Source organism: Schistocerca piceifrons, chromosome 1, assembly GCF_021461385.2.
Source record: "Schistocerca piceifrons isolate TAMUIC-IGC-003096 chromosome 1, iqSchPice1.1, whole genome shotgun sequence".
Lineage (NCBI taxonomy): Eukaryota > Metazoa > Arthropoda > Insecta > Orthoptera > Acrididae > Schistocerca > Schistocerca piceifrons.
Window position 1 is genome coordinate 1,002,787,761 of NC_060138.1, and position 15,813 is coordinate 1,002,803,573.

The 15,813-nt window shown below is 41.0% G+C and overlaps 1 protein-coding gene across 4 annotated transcripts in view; it reads left to right on the forward strand.

Moving 5' to 3' along the window:
• LOC124794726 (beta-TrCP) overlaps nt 1-15,813 on the forward strand; it is a 115,978-nt gene that overhangs the window by 73,602 nt on the left and 26,563 nt on the right. For all 4 annotated transcript variants that reach the window (XM_047258363.1, XM_047258523.1, XM_047258447.1 and 1 more), the window contains exon 7: nt 14,342-14,604. In XM_047258363.1, coding sequence (XP_047114319.1) covers nt 14,342-14,604 — 263 coding nt within the window. The remainder of the gene's footprint in view (nt 1-14,341; nt 14,605-15,813) is intronic.

A 15,813-nucleotide genomic window follows, 5' to 3' on the forward strand; every position in this document is an offset into this window, starting at 1 on the left:
AGTTCAGTCTAACAGTTTCCTTTCTACAATAACGTGGGACCTGAAAAATTTGCATTAGTGATAAATGTGAATATAGGTATGAATTCTGCCTCAGAATGCAAGGGGGGGAGGGGGGGGGGGGTAATAAATGTGATTTCATAGTGAATTGTACCCTGATGAGCTATTTTATGGGAGAGGGTTTGAAATAGCTTTATTTTCTACATATAAATATTGAAGAAGTAACCAGTTTTTGGTTACTGGTATTATGCATCATCTGGTGAAGCCCAGTTCAGAAAGAGAATGTATGTAAGAACATCTTTGCTAAGTAAAGATTTCACCTATGTCCGTACAACATGCCATTGTGCTTGTAAGATGTATGCTATCTGTGGCAGTGTAGGAGTTAGCAGTGAGATTTAACATCTTAGAACAAAGAAACACAAATGTTTGTGTTACTGTAATGAAAAACTGAGGGCTCTATAGCTTAATGGTGCATTATGAAGTACGTTTGCATAAGATATCAGTGGAAATTGTGATGTTGCTAGCCTCATCAAGCAGTTGTACAGTAGTAGTCTTTATCAAATGTTTTGTGCGCTGCACTTTGCTTTACATTGTGCATAGCTCATTATGTTTGTTTTTCATTTTGAAATAAGTGAAGAGACTATTGCTGGTACATTATGGAGTCAGAGTATGAATCTCTCAACACCAGAATTATGCTTTCACAGAAAATCAGAATGTGGGTGCTTGCTGGCTGATCTGCAGAGGAGGTGGGGCTTGGGGCTCATTTCCTCTTGCATGGTTGCTAGAAGTTACCAATTATTTACTCTTGCAACTACCTGCTATATTGCAGTGCCCATACTGTAGAAACTATGCCGAGAGTCTTGCTGTGAAGCGAGATTAGTTACTTTAGATTTTACTTCTATTATAAGTACCTTGTCAATCCTGTCTGTAATGTTGTCAAGTATACATTGCATGGCCCCCAAAAGGCCTCTGCAATATGCTCTTTAGGCTTATATGCTACAGTTTGGAAGTAAATATTTTGTAGAGTTGTTAAAATTGCTGAACCAGTGGTCGTTAGATGATACCAAGAAGCACATTCAATCAGAGGCACTCTTAAATCAAGTCAACAAAAAAAATCATGTAGTCACAAATCATACAGTGGTAAGAGCCCTTAACAACATACTAAAAATCCTGACAGGTGGGGTGTGAGCACTGGGATGAGGGGGGGGGGGGGGGGGTATGGGCGGTAACTTTTTTGTTTTTCTTGAATAACTCGGAAACAGTGACTTCTAGTGAAAATGATTCCCAGTATGAAAGTGACGTACATTAGATATTCTACAAGAATGTTCCTTCCCCCCCCCCCCCCCAATCTATGTGCGGAGCATACAACTACCACCACCGTCACAACTAGGCAAAAGATCTGACAGAGAACCAGAGAAAATTTTGGTCGTATGTAAAATTGCTAAGTGGGTCTGAGGCTTCCATTCAGTCCCTTGTTGACCAGTCTAGTGTGGCAGTTGAAGATAGCAAAAGGAAAGCAGACGTTTTAAATTTTAGGTTCAAGAAATTGTTCGCACAGGAGAATCATTTAAACAAATAAATAACCAGGTCTGAATGGATTCCCAGTTTGGTTTTACAAAGAGTACTTTATGGCATGGCATTGGCACCTTACCTAGCCTGCATTAATTGGAATCCCTTGCCCAGCACCAAAAGTCCTAAGTGACTAAAAAAAAGCTCAGGTTGGCTCCAGTATATAAGAAGGGTAAAAAGAAAGGACCTACAAAATTACAGACCAGTATCCTTAACTCCAGTTTGCTGTAGAATCCCTGAACATACTCTCAGTTCAAATACAATAAACTTAATTGGGACAGAGAAGCTTATGTCCACGAATAAGCTAGATTTTAGAAAGCATCGCTCGTGCAAAACTCAGCTTGCCCTTTTTTTCACATGATGTGAACTATGGATGAAGGGCATCAGGCAGGTGCCATATTTCTAGATTTCCAGAAGCCATTTGATACGGTGCCCAATTGCAGCCTGTTAACGAAGGTGCGAGCATATGGCATAAGTTCATGCATATGTAAGTGGCTCGAAGCTTTCTTAAGTAATAGAACCCAATATGTTGTTCTTGACAGTGAGTGTTCATTAGAGATCAGGGTATCATCAAGTGTGTCCCATGAAAGTGTGATAGGATCCCTCTTGTTCTCTATATACTTTTTGATTTGGTAGTTAGGGTGGGCAGCAAGCTGTGGTTGTTTGCTGATGATGCTGACCTGTACAGTAAGTTGTTGAAGTTAGGTGACTGTAGGAAGATAAGAGACGATGTAGGTGAAATTTCTAGTTGGTTCAGTGAATGGCAGCTAGCACTAAATGTGGAAAAATGTAAGCCAATGAGGATGAGTAGGAGGAACAAACATATAAATGTTGGGTTACAGTATTACTAGTTTTCTGCTTGGCAGTCAGCTTGTTTAAATATCTGGATGTAAATATTGCAAAGTGATAAGAAATTGAATGAACATGTGAGAATTGTATTAGGAAAGACGAATAGTCGACTTCAGTTTATTGGGAGAATTGTAGGAGAGAGTGGTTCACATGTGAAGGAGACTACACTGCGTATAGAATGCTGGTGCGACCTATTCTTCAGTACTGCTGGAGTGTTTGGGATCTGTACCATGTTGGTTTGGAAGAAGATATTGAAGCAATTCAGAGGCATGCTGCTAGATTTGTTACCAGTAGTTTCAAACACCATACAAGTGTTATGGAGACGCACTGAGAACTCAAATGGGGATCCCTGGAGGGAAGGCAACGCTCTTTTCAAGAAATGCTGTTCAGAAAATTGAGAAAACCAGCATTTAAAGCTGACTGCCACACAATTCTACTGCAACCAACATACATTGCGCATAAGGACCACGAAGTTAAGATAAATTGGGCCTCATACGGAGGCATATAGACAGTCGTTTTCCCTCACTCTGTTTGCAAGTGGAACAGGAAGGGAAATAACTAGTAGTGGTACACGGTACCCTCCGCCATGCACCGTATGGTGGCTTGTGGAGTATGTATGTAAATGTAGATGTAGATTTTTGCATCATGTTTTCCCTTGTTTGAAGTTCACTGCGAGGCCACTAGGAGCACTACTGTCATTCTCAACTGGGTATTTGTGTTGTCCTCATAATATCAGCATAAGCATGTCGTTCTCAGTTTCTCTATCGTCACATGGATCTTGAACTATTTATGATTTGGTGTTACGAAATGAACACTAATAACAGAGATAGACATAACTTTGTATTAGTGTAGGTTCTTTTGTGGTGCTGTATAAATGAGAGTAATGTTCTTGAAAGTTCATACATTCAGATAAATCTCTGAATATTAGTATTGCTTTGTAGCATTGTGCTACGTCGATGTAATTGTCCTTCCTGCAGTCTTCCATTTTAATACTAATTCTATAAATGCACGGAATCTGGGGTGAAGCTCGGAGTTGTGGCTGCTTTAAATGACGTGCCGACTAATTGGTCGCAGTATTGAGGTCACATCAAGGAAGCATTCTCTGTTGGGGTGTGTGTGCATGTAACAATTGTGCACGTGTGGCTGAACCCATCAGAGAATAGCGAACAATGAGAAGAGTGAGCTAGCCTGGCAGCAGCGTGCTGGCGGGAGATTTAAATGTGCTCGCTCACATAGCTATAAGTGGAATGTGGCATGCATGCGGTAGTAGAAAATTCTGTCGATACCGCATTCCTCTCTCCCTAAATTGTGCGCTGTTGTCGCATAGTGAAGTGCGGGTGACAATTAGGTAAAGTCTGTGCCGTAGTGCTACTGATTGCAGAATGGTACCAACTAAACTGCATCTTGACATTTGTCTTGCGAACCACCAGGAAAACCTGCTGAGAAATTGGAGATAGGACGTCCCTGCAGCGGCACTGTAAATGCCAACGGGTGCAGCAGCTGGTGGCTGTGGAGCTATCAATGACTGCATAGGCAGGCAGGCAGGCAGGTAGGGGTCAATCTCCATGGCAGAAAAGTCAAAAGACCCATGTGCCTGGGCGTTAGGTACTGGCAAGGGCTGCCTATGGGCAGCAGGCTAGGTTACAGGCGGCTGTCGGCAGGTGCCTGATGCGCCATGGATGGTATAATGAGTGAGTGCAGCCAGACATCTGATTGAAAGTGCCAGATTTCCAGTTATGTGGCTTGATATAGATACAGAAGAAAACATGCAGCAGAGGGCAGTGCCGGTGACCCATGTAAGAGTTTAGCTGTTGAAGCATTGTGAGTAGGCATAGTGTGATAGGTGCTCATAAACAACAAAAATAAAGCATTTTTCCTCTAGTGCAGAGCATGAACTTTGGACATCTTAGTCTTCAAAGTGCAGGCTAAACATTCAGCTTCACTGTTCGATTGAGGTGGGAACAGTGCCATTCAGATATTTTGAATTCCATTATGTTGGCAAATTTGTTGAAATTATGATAAAGAAAATTGCAGACCATTGTCCTAAACAATTGTTTGTGACAAACCTTGTAAACAAAACAGGAGTGAGTGCTGTGATAGTGGTCAACTGTAGTAGTAGAGAGCATTGGAAAGACGAAAGGGTATTTGCTGTATGCATTGATAATGATGATTGATGTTATATTCCAGAAGGGACCATCAAAACTGTATGACTATGATGCCAAGGAGTATCAGGTCTAGGCAAATTGGACAAAATTTTTGTTGTGGTGTTGCTGGATTCGCGCATGTGCACGCACCAGTGGGAAGTCATATCGTCTTTTTTTATCCAGCGTGAGCCACATACAATGCTGGAGCACTACCTGTTCAGTTCTAAAGATTCTCGAGTCCTCTATGTTGTAGTTCCAGCACACATTATTGCATAGATGCCGGAATCAGGACTCGCGCTGTTCTTCAGGACAGTGCAATAAAATTACACCATTCTGAAGAGAGAGGCTGTTGCGTTGTGCATGATATTTGGAAACTACTGCATCTGAAATTTATTTTTGATTGAAGCCAACTCATCCAAATGTACTACTTCAGCATTCTTAGTGACCAAGTTCAGTAACCTGGGCGATCTGCTGAGAAACAATGGGAAAAGTTTGGAGTGCTTGTAAACAGAACAATCAGTTCAAAGAAAAGAAACTTGTGATGCATAGAAATCCAGATCATTTCCCTTATGTAAGCAAGACAGTGTGTTTGCTTTAGCATGCTGTGCCATAGGGTGTTAAAGAATTTCATGTTGATAATAGGAAAGAAATACACTCGTGCTCATAAATTAAGGATAATTGCAGAATGTGGTGCCATACAACATGGCACTACACAAAAGTGGCACTAATGACATAGGCACATAGGGAACACACACAACACAGATCTATAAGTCCACGGTATTGGTGATAAGTTGAGAAAATCGTCCCGAAATACATGTGCTACAAAAGACAACTGTTTCCTGCGCATGTACCCCAACATCAATATGGTATATGATCACCATGCACAATGTGGTTTAGGTCTGGAGAACAGGCAGACCACTCCATTCGCCTGATATCATCTGTTTCAAGGTACTCCTCCACAGTGGCAGCTCAGTGGGACTGTGTGTTATCATCCATCAGGAGGAAGGTTGAAAAGGCGGACATACTGGTGCAAAACGACGTGAAGATACACCTGACTTGTTACAGTTCCTCTGTCAAAGACATGCAGGGGTGTACGTGCACCAATCATAATCCCACCCCACACCATGAAACCACGACGCCCATACAGGTCCCTTTCAAGGAAATTAAGGGGTTGGTATCTGGTTCGTGGTTCATGCCAGATCAAAACCCAGTGAGAATCACTGTTCAGACTGTACCTGGACTCGTCTGTGAACATAACCTGGGACCACTGTTCCAATGACGATGTACAGTGTTCTTGACACCAGGCTTTACAGGCTCTACTGTGACCAGGGGTCAGTGGAATGCACCTTGCAGGTCTCCGGGCAAATAAACCATGTCTGTTCAGTTGTCTGTAGACTGTGTGTCTGGAGGCAACTGTTCCAGTGCCTGTGGTAAGGTCCTGAGCAAGGCTACCTACAGTACTCCGTGGCAGTCTGTGGGCACTGTTGGTGAGATATCAGTCTTCTTTTGGTGTTGTACGCTGTGGACGCCCCATACTGTAGCGCCTGGACACGTTTCGTGTCTGCTGGAATCGTTGCCAAAATCTTGAGATCACACTTTGTGGCACACGGAGGGCCAGTGCTACGACCTGCTGTGTTTGACCAGCGTCCAGTCACCCTAGTATTCTACCCCTCATAACGTTATCAATATGTGTTCTTTGAGCCATTTTCAACACACAGTCGCCATTAGCATGTCTGAAAACGTTTGCACATTTACTTGCTGCACTGTACTCTTACATGTACCAATGCACCTCTGCGTATGTGGACTGCTGCCAGTGCTACCATGCATGGTCATACCCCGAGGTGATTTAAACCCGCAAACCATCCACCATTGTGTTGTTTCACCATGTATCCATTATCGTTAATTTATGAGCATGAGTGTGGCAACCAGTGTTGCAGTTTCTGTTCTGTAAGATCAGATAAATCTTCTGCTGTATAAGAAAGATCAGTCAGTGGCTTATGATGAGTCAGAAGGAAAAATTTTCCATCTTGCAGGTATTGATGAAATATTTTGAGATGGTAAAGTATGGGTAAAACTTCCTTCTCCAGCCGACTGTAATTGAGTTGTGCCTTGTTCAGTGCCTTGGACACACATGCTTAGAGGGCATTCAGTTTTGCCAACTGTGTGGACAAACTGCCCCTATTCCATGTGGCGACGTGTCAGCTGCAAACACTACTGGTTTTTGCGGGTCGAAATGAATAAGACAAGGGCAGTTGAGCAATGCATATTTCAGTTTTGGAAAAGATTGTTGGCATTCGCCAGTCTATTTAAAAGGAACATTTTTGTGTCTGAGACAATGGAAAGGAGCAGGTATTTTCACTGCATTTAGAATGAATTTGATGTAGTCTGCAAAGGAAGGACAGCTTGGAGTTCTACATTTGTGGGAGAATACAGTCTCTTTATAGCCTCTAAATGCTTAATTGAGGGGTGAGTGCCATGGGCATCAATGACATGTACCTCGAAAAGTGAAAATTTCTGTAAATTACAAGAGGACTATTATCAATTGAAACTGGAAAAAGAGACTGCATATTTTTGAGATGGTGGTCCGGTGTTTCTCCGGATACACCAATGTCATCTAATTAATTTCAACAGGGACAGAACTTACGATGTCACTTGTTCAAGAAAGTATTGAAATGATGCAGGAGTGGAGACACTTCCGTGGGGAAGGCACTGTGTGGCATGGGGGGTTATGGTTGTGGTGTGGTGTAGTGGTTTGATCACTCTCTCTCTTCGTACTGTGCAATGCACAAATTCCACCTACCTCAGAACGGCATCTGATCGCCAGCCAGTTTCTCAGCATATGTAGATACTGTTCAGGCGGCATTAAAAGCAGCGTTTAAGAAAAACACCGTCAAAACTATCCTGTAATATCTTGTAACAATTTTCTGGTCGATGGCGATTGCCTCAGCTCTTTAGAAAAATGTCAGAATTCTGCAACAGGTTCTTTTATTTCTTTAGGTTCAAATTAAAACTTGCCAACAGCCCACATTTAATTAATGAATAATATCACTGTCCTCAGTTCACAGTTCAGACAACCCAGTACACACACACACACACACACACACACACACACACACACACACACACACACAGGAGGCTGCCAGGAATGTACTTTAGTCAGACTCGAATTATTATGCGATTCACAGTCATTACTCTGCTACAATATGAGTTTCACATTCGGTCCTTTTACAGTGGATATCTAATAAAGAAAGTGCTCACAAAATATTCCATGGATGAATATGAAACATGCCATGCGGAATTTTACAAAGGCCAAAAGTTCACATGCGGTTCTCTTTCCAACAAAACAATGCAAAAACGTCCAAACTTCACAGAATTGTCTGTAAATGCAACTGATATTATGGCCACAAAATCTGAATGCGAGAAGCCAATTATTTCTTCATTTTACACATAATAAAGTCGGAAGCGTTCAATGTGACCAACAAGTCCAATAGCTGACTAGCGACTGACTAATGCCATTCCTTCCAGAGCCTATAATTACTTCCAATGCACGGAAATGTTTAACTCTGATTGGTTGTTAGAAATGACCAGGCAATCAAAAAAATCTTTTGAGATCATTTTTGCACTAAAACTGTCCTACGCCAATCATTATTCACAGATGCATTTGTCACTTCATCATGCAAATATTAATAAAATGTTTAATAAAACCAAACAAACACTAATCTTGAAATAACTTTAGAAAAAGATTACTCTACAAACGACTATTCTGGCTGCCTTCCTACAAAAGCAAGTACCCTTGGGCATAAATCAGCAAGGTGGGGAAAATGCAGCTTTCCCATGACACACTTATGCAATGCTGTACATGATATGATATTGAATCTTTATGTATGTCCCACATACACACTCTCACTCATTATCATTTACTCACACAACAACAAAAGAAAAGACATGCTCTCTCTACAGGAAAAATGTTTCATACAGGAGGACACAATTAAAAATCAAAATATTCTCTATAACCAGAAAAGCAACAACAGAAGACAGTCAAACTAATTCACAGTCTACCATAAACAATAAAAATCATTACTGAAGGTGACTAATAGGAATATGTGGAAAATGTCTGGCACATAAGAATAAATTTCAGTTGCAAAAGACTGAAGTCGTCTTATATTTATGATGATAGATAAAGTGCACATACAGGTGAGAATGAGTCACGCTAAGATACAAGTGACTTTTTCTATCACTGCCACCGGCTCCAAAGCTTAGATCCGCACAGCAAAGTAGTGCAATACATCTACATCTACATTTACACTCTGCAAGCCACCCAACAGTGTGTGGCGGAGGCCACTTTGCGTGCCACTGTCACTACCTCCCTTTCCTGTTCCAGTCACGTCTGGTTCGCGGGAAGAACAACTACCGGAAAGCCTCCATGTGCACTCGAATTTCTCTAGTTTTACATTGGTGATCTCCTCGGGAGGTATAAGTAGGGGGAAGCAATATATTCGATACCTCATCCAGAAACGCACCCTCTCGAAACCTGGACAACAAGCTACACCGTGATGCAGAGCGCCTCTCTTGCAGAGTCTGCCACTTGAGTTTGCTAAACATCTCCGTAACGCTATCAGGCTTACCAAATAAACCTGTGACGAAACGCGCTCCCGTAAATGCTATTGCGTATTGACCCGTGATGTTAAAACTGGTATGTTAAAAGCCAATGTGCATGTTAACCACCATTTTTTTTCTTTTTCCTCCTTATCCAGGGAAAGCTGAAGAAAAGCATTGCCAAAATAATTTTTTGAAAAGAATCTTCCACGTGCTAGGCTATCCTTAAGCTTATCAATATGAGGAAGCGGGAAGGAATCCATTACTGTTCGAGCATTAATGGTAGCATTAGAATATGCCTAAAGTCTTATCTTCCTGTTTGCTTTTCTTATCTTAAGAGGAGATGCCCATTGACTTGCAGAATTGGGTTTCAAAACTCTGATTTGTTCTAATTTGCTGAGTTCAGAAGTAGCTTCATCACAGATAGCGTGGGGTATGGGACGACTCCCATGAATTGTCCTGTAATGGGAATGTGAAAATTCTTCATGTATCCTTGTGTGTTGTTGAACAAATGCCCATATTTTTCACGTGGCTGAAGATTACTGCCTTGGGAGATCTGCATATCAGTAGTATGCACATCGTCCTGAATACGTAAACCAAATAAATCTGAAGCATCCATGCCCAAAATAATGGGACTAGAACAGGATCAACTACTGTGAGTAGCACTGATTTACTAGTATTTCTATATTTTGCTTGCAAAATGCACGTTCTAAGAACAGAAGTGCTTTCGCTATTGTAAGCCATCAGGTACAGGCATGGTTTCTGTAAGTGAGGATGTCCCACTTGCTGAGAAATATTGTTATTAGTCAGTATGCATGAAGCACCGGTTTCTAACTGAAATAGCGGGGAGGGGGGATAAACAGTTTCAGGTTGACTTTTGAATAGGACTATTCATGTTCCGGAAGACTGCTTTTGTCTGAATTGTTATTGACAAAGTGTTTAGCTGTACTTGTAACAGAGATGAGCTGTTTAGAATGAGGCAAATTTTACACAGAATGTGAGTTGTTGCGCTCTCTCTCTCTCTCTCTCTCTCTCTCTCTCTCTCTCTCTCTCTCTCTCTCTCTCTCTCTCTCTGTGTGTGTGTGTGTGTGTGTGTGTGTGTGTGTGTGTGTGTGTGTGTGTGTGTGTGTGTGTGTGTGACCTATTTCAATTGTCTTGAGTCACTACTTGGGTAGAGGAGACTCTGCTTTTTGTTTAAAGTGCAAGCACACTTGCTGTGTGTGCCTTGATTTATGGTAGTGTCAAAATTCTGTGAGGTGATGAAAACAGTTTTTGTGATCATGCATTAAATAAGATTTCATGCAAGTCTTTGGAAGATTTGAATGATATAAAGAAGTAGCTAAATGCCTCACATTGTGTTTATGCTGTTGATTGTGATTGTGGTTATCGTATGGCCTGCAAAACTGGGGCCACTTCCAGCTATCCACAGTCAGCGTTTCAACAACAGGTGTGTTAAAAGAGAGTTAAGCAAAGTCTTGCACTTCCTGGGCTCCAATTACTTTAAACTATTCATTCAGACCAGGTATGCAATACTTTAGAATCTCGGCCCATATTCTTATATCGGCAAGGTTTTGAATAATGAGATCACAAAGCATTTTGTCTTAAAATGAGGCTCCACAAGAAGAGTTGAATTTACAATTCCTAATCGTGACCTTATGTTTAGCAATCCATTTCTTGTGAGATTGATTATTATGACGTGTGTGTGAAAAAAATTTGAAACAACCAGCAGCTGTGTGAATCTGAGCTTTGAAGGAGTTGTCTAATGTTTGAATAATGTCGTTGTAGGGGAGGGTTTGGTGCTGTGAAGGAACTGCACACAATCAGAAAATACACACTCCTACCCATGAAGAAAAGAAAGCTCATCGTGATACACCCGATACATTGTATGCAGTGAAATGTTCCTGTAGCTGCATGCTGTGCTTCAGTCATTGATATTTGTTGAGCTTGTCGTGCATCCAGCAATCTGCCAATAGTAGTGTGGAAAGAGATAATTTGTTGGCTCTGAAACTGAATAACTGCAACGAGTGGTTGCTCTCCAGAAGTTGTCTTTCCATACACAAATTAGACATTTGAAATAGATAAGTGTTTCACACAAAAATTATGAAAAATGCTACATTTGCCAATTACTGCCACAGTGAAACACTCATCGCCAGGTCATGTCTGTTGTGTTTGTAGTATCGGTGGTTGGTAAAGATGATAGGAAATCTACAAGAAGGTAACACATTAATAAGTTTATTTACAGTATGTGAACTTATATCTATCATCATAAATATAAGACGACTTCAGTCTTTTGCAACTGAAATTTAGTCTTATGTGCCAGATATTTTCCACATATTCCTATTAGTCATCTTCAGTAATGAGTGTGAGTGTATAATTTTGTATTTCTTTCTTTAAATTTTTTTTATTGTTTATGGTAGATTAGTTTGACTCTGTCTTCTGTTGTTGCTTTTCTGGTTATTGAGAATATTTTGATTTTTAATTATGTCCTTCTGTATGAAACATTTTTCCTGTAGAGAGAGCATGTCTTTTCTTTTGTTGTTATGGCATAAGACCACCATTTCTGTTTCTATCCCAATATGATGATTATTTTCTTTTATTAAATGTACTGCATATGTGAAATGGGTACAGTCACTCTTAAGTGTCCTTACATGATCTTTATACCAGATGTTGAAATTTCAAATAATTTACTACTTAAATAATTTTATGTTTATTATAGACCAACGAAGATGCCTAACATGAATAGGTGGCACATGTTTGGTACACAAGAATAAATTTGAGTTGCAAAATATGGGAGTTTTCTTATTTTTATGATGAAACAAAACCGAAATTACAATTGAAGAAAACTGCTGCAAATGTTAAAAATATAAAGAATAGTTTGTACTACTGTAGGTTTTTCGTGGTGCTGAGCATATGCAACAAGAGTAATGGTCTTGAGAGTAACAAATAGTCTTGATAGCTGATTCAGTTACGTAAGTCTCTGAATGTGAGTAATGCTGAGTAGGGTTGTGCTATGTCAATGTAGTTTTCCTCACTCGCAGTAGGTGCTGTAGATAATGCACAGTCGTTACCCATTGGTTGTAGGGCTGTATTGTAACTCACGCAACTGCAAATAAGTACTCAATTTTAAAAAACTGAAAATTACTCCACCATATACATGTGAGCTCAATAAAGCTCTGCCTACACACATAAGAGAACTGGAGAGTAAATGCTAGGGAGGTAGATTTTGTCACTGAACTGAAAAGCAGGCAGTGCTCATGGTGGGAAGTTGCCCTTCCTGGAAGAATACTAAAACTATCATAAAGGATGACTAAGAATCAGTTTCGTCTCTAGCAATGATTATGTAGAACCTCCCCATATGTGTTAATATTATTGGTAACTCATTCCTGCATTTCAGTGGTTTACTTTGTGGAAAAACAAATGCTCTCTGGTCCTCTGGTCATGTCAGTGCACTGTATCACCAGCGATTCATAAGGTGATTTGCAGAAGGATCAGTATAACTTTGTGAAACACACTGTAGTTACTTTTTGTGATATATTAGTGTAGTAAGTGGTGGGGACTTGCTGCTTGCTCTACAGTTTGAAAACCTACTGAGGAGGAAAGTACACAGCCAGTCTGACAACCTGCCTTCCCTCTTGCAATCATCCTTCACCATCCATCAACCCTAGTCCTACCATGCCACCAGAGTACAATTTATGCTTTAATATGGCAGTACCACACTTAGATACGGTACACACATTTAATATTTGTTCCTAATCCACTTCGTTTTAAATTAAACATCAATTTTATACTTTTAAATCACTGCGTTTAATAATTTGTGATGGTGAAAATGATAGTGTGTTTCTTCTAGGAAATTTAAGGTAGTTCAATTTTGTACTGGGAAACATTGCCATTAGAAACTGTGGTTTTAGTGTTGTTCAAGAAAATATAAAGAAGTGATGCTAGGAAATGGCTGTAGAAGCGTCAGAAATGCCAAAGAAACATTATTAACTCATAACATCTTTATTCCTGCCGAGTACAATGTGGCTTGGTGATATCAACGACCTTCCCAGAGTCCTTGCTGACTCGTAGCAATGACACCAGATCCGGGCCACGCAGTCTTGCTAGCACAGCGCCGCGTGCTGTGAGGTAGCGGAGGAATGCCCTTCCATCGGCCGCGCGTGGATGGCAGCGTCCGGCTTGCCGGCGGACAGCAGGTGGCTCCGGGTTGGAGTCCATGGTGCTGTCGGCACGAGAAGCGTTCTCGTAGTGCGGAGTGTACTCTATCCCACCCTGTCATCTTCCCTGCTCCTCCTGGTGGCTCATCCGCGGTGAACGGGCGGAATGGGCTGCAGTTCCCCAGCGTCGTCGGCTCACCCAGTTGTGACGGCGGATGCACAGGGCCTAGGCCCCGCACGATCTCAACGACGGCTCACTGATGTGGTCAGCAATGTCCGGTGAGCGAGTCTGCCGCGATGTCTGCTAATCCTGGGTTGATGATTGACAGCGGCAGCAGAGAGGACCGGAGCCGGTACTGTCCCCTCACGTCTGCTGCTGGATGGGCTGCCTTTACTGCAATATCTCCTTAATAAAGATTACCATGTCGATCACCGAGCTGAGCGCTACGCAGCGACCCAGTACACATCTAACTGAAAGTCTAAATGCGAGTGCAAGTGCCTTGTTGCTATCAAAGCTGGCGTATTTAAAGGAAGCACGAGCGACGTCCTGACGTCATGCTCATTTGTAATGACGGCATTCGTTCCACTTAGACTGCTGATTCATCTGTCGTACTCGCCCCTTAGGTGTTCTTGCGACAGAGTTACATGTTGTTGCGGCAGACTTACGCGAAGTTGTGAAATGCAGTACAGCTGACGCAATACCTCTGTCTTTCACTCTACGAAAGTCTCCATCTGACACACACCCGCGTGCTAAGCAATTCTCTCTCGCCTGTTATGCGTAACCAGACCATTGCCCCTGCATGACAACACATTCCATACATGCGCAATCCTCTTAACTCTTGCCTAACCTACTGCCTCTGGCTCTCAGCATAGACAGCGAAACTTTGACAATATTCCTCGTTTCCAACTCTTTACTATTCCTCGACACTACAATGCTAATAACAAACTCGTAAGTTAAATTTCTGAGGTTGCTGCATCATTCATCACTGCTTTGGTGGAGTGCTATATTCATGAAAACTTGTCTCTTTCTAGGATCGCTCCATCGCTGTTTGGGACATGACGTCTGCAACGGAAATCATGCTGAGGCGTGTGTTAGTAGGTCATAGGGCAGCTGTGAATGTTGTAGACTTTGATGAAAAATACATAGTGTCGGCTTCTGGTGACAGAACTATTAAAGTGTGGAATACATCAACGTGTGAATTTGTGCGGACTCTTAACGGTCATAAACGAGGAATTGCGTGTCTACAGTATCGAGATCATCTTGTTGTCAGTGGGAGTTCTGATAACACCATCAGGTGATGTTACTTAGATTTTGGATTTAGTTTCCTTTCTGTAGTATGTATTTCTGTCTGATTATATTTTAGTGATATTATGTGAGTATTTTCTAGTAATTGGAAAAGAGGTGTTAAGGTAGGAATGAAGGCAAAAAAACTTCAAGTAAACGTTTTTGAATTTTTTGCTTGATGCCCTTCCTCGTTATAAATCTTAAATTGCTGTGGGAGAAATTACTATTATTTCAACAGCACTATGGAAAGTGAGATTCCATGATTATTTTTCATTTTCCTGATTTGTGATAACAGTTATTCAATTTTGTGCTAAAATACATAGTTCTAAGCAGCCTGACCTTCAGTGGCATTTATGTTACCTGCATTTTCCTGCATCTCTGAGGAATGAAGATTTTGATTTTGCGGTTTAATACCTTCTAATCTAGTGATTCTGTGTCAGTTCTGTTTTACTCATTTATGATAGTGACTAAAGTATGGGCCATTTACTATTAATAATCCATCTGTTGCCACAATTCTGTGCACAATTCTCAAATTCTCAGTGCAGTCTTGGTTATTATTCTTCTGCTTCGACCGCCCCGCCCCGCCGCCTCTCCCTTGCTCCCTTAATTCTCACTGCAGTTAGTTTACACATAGCCTGGTCATCAGTGTAACACATTCTGTGGAAATGGTTTCGGTGTTCCACTGCTGTTACTTGTGGAACAGAAGATAGTGAAGTGGAAATATATTGTTCCATATTTGGCTCCAGTGTAGAGAGATAATTAGGTTGTCAAAATGCAATCAGAATTTCTCTGTTCAACACTGAGGAAAAAGAAAAAACTTAGTGAGTCTTGAAATTCCAGGGAGGAATTATTTTTGCCCAGTTTACTGCATGAGTTAGGAAACATTAAAACAATGTTAACGAACTTAAGATTTAATTTTTCCATTAACAGGGTGTCTTTTTATGTTTCCTTTGTAATATTATTATTGTTGCAGTCTTTGGGGAAATTAGTCAGAAATTACAGGTCTATTACTACTCTATAATCACAAGCTGCAACATTGTCACGAATAAAACAGCAACCCACTTATACAATAAGTTTCCTTTAATTTACGTATATGGTCACACTTTTTGTTAACAGATTACCATTTTCAGTCTATAATGACCATCATAATATTTGTTTTATAAAAACAGAGTCCTAATGTACTGCAGTCATAGTGGCATTGTGAAATGTTAAATGCAGA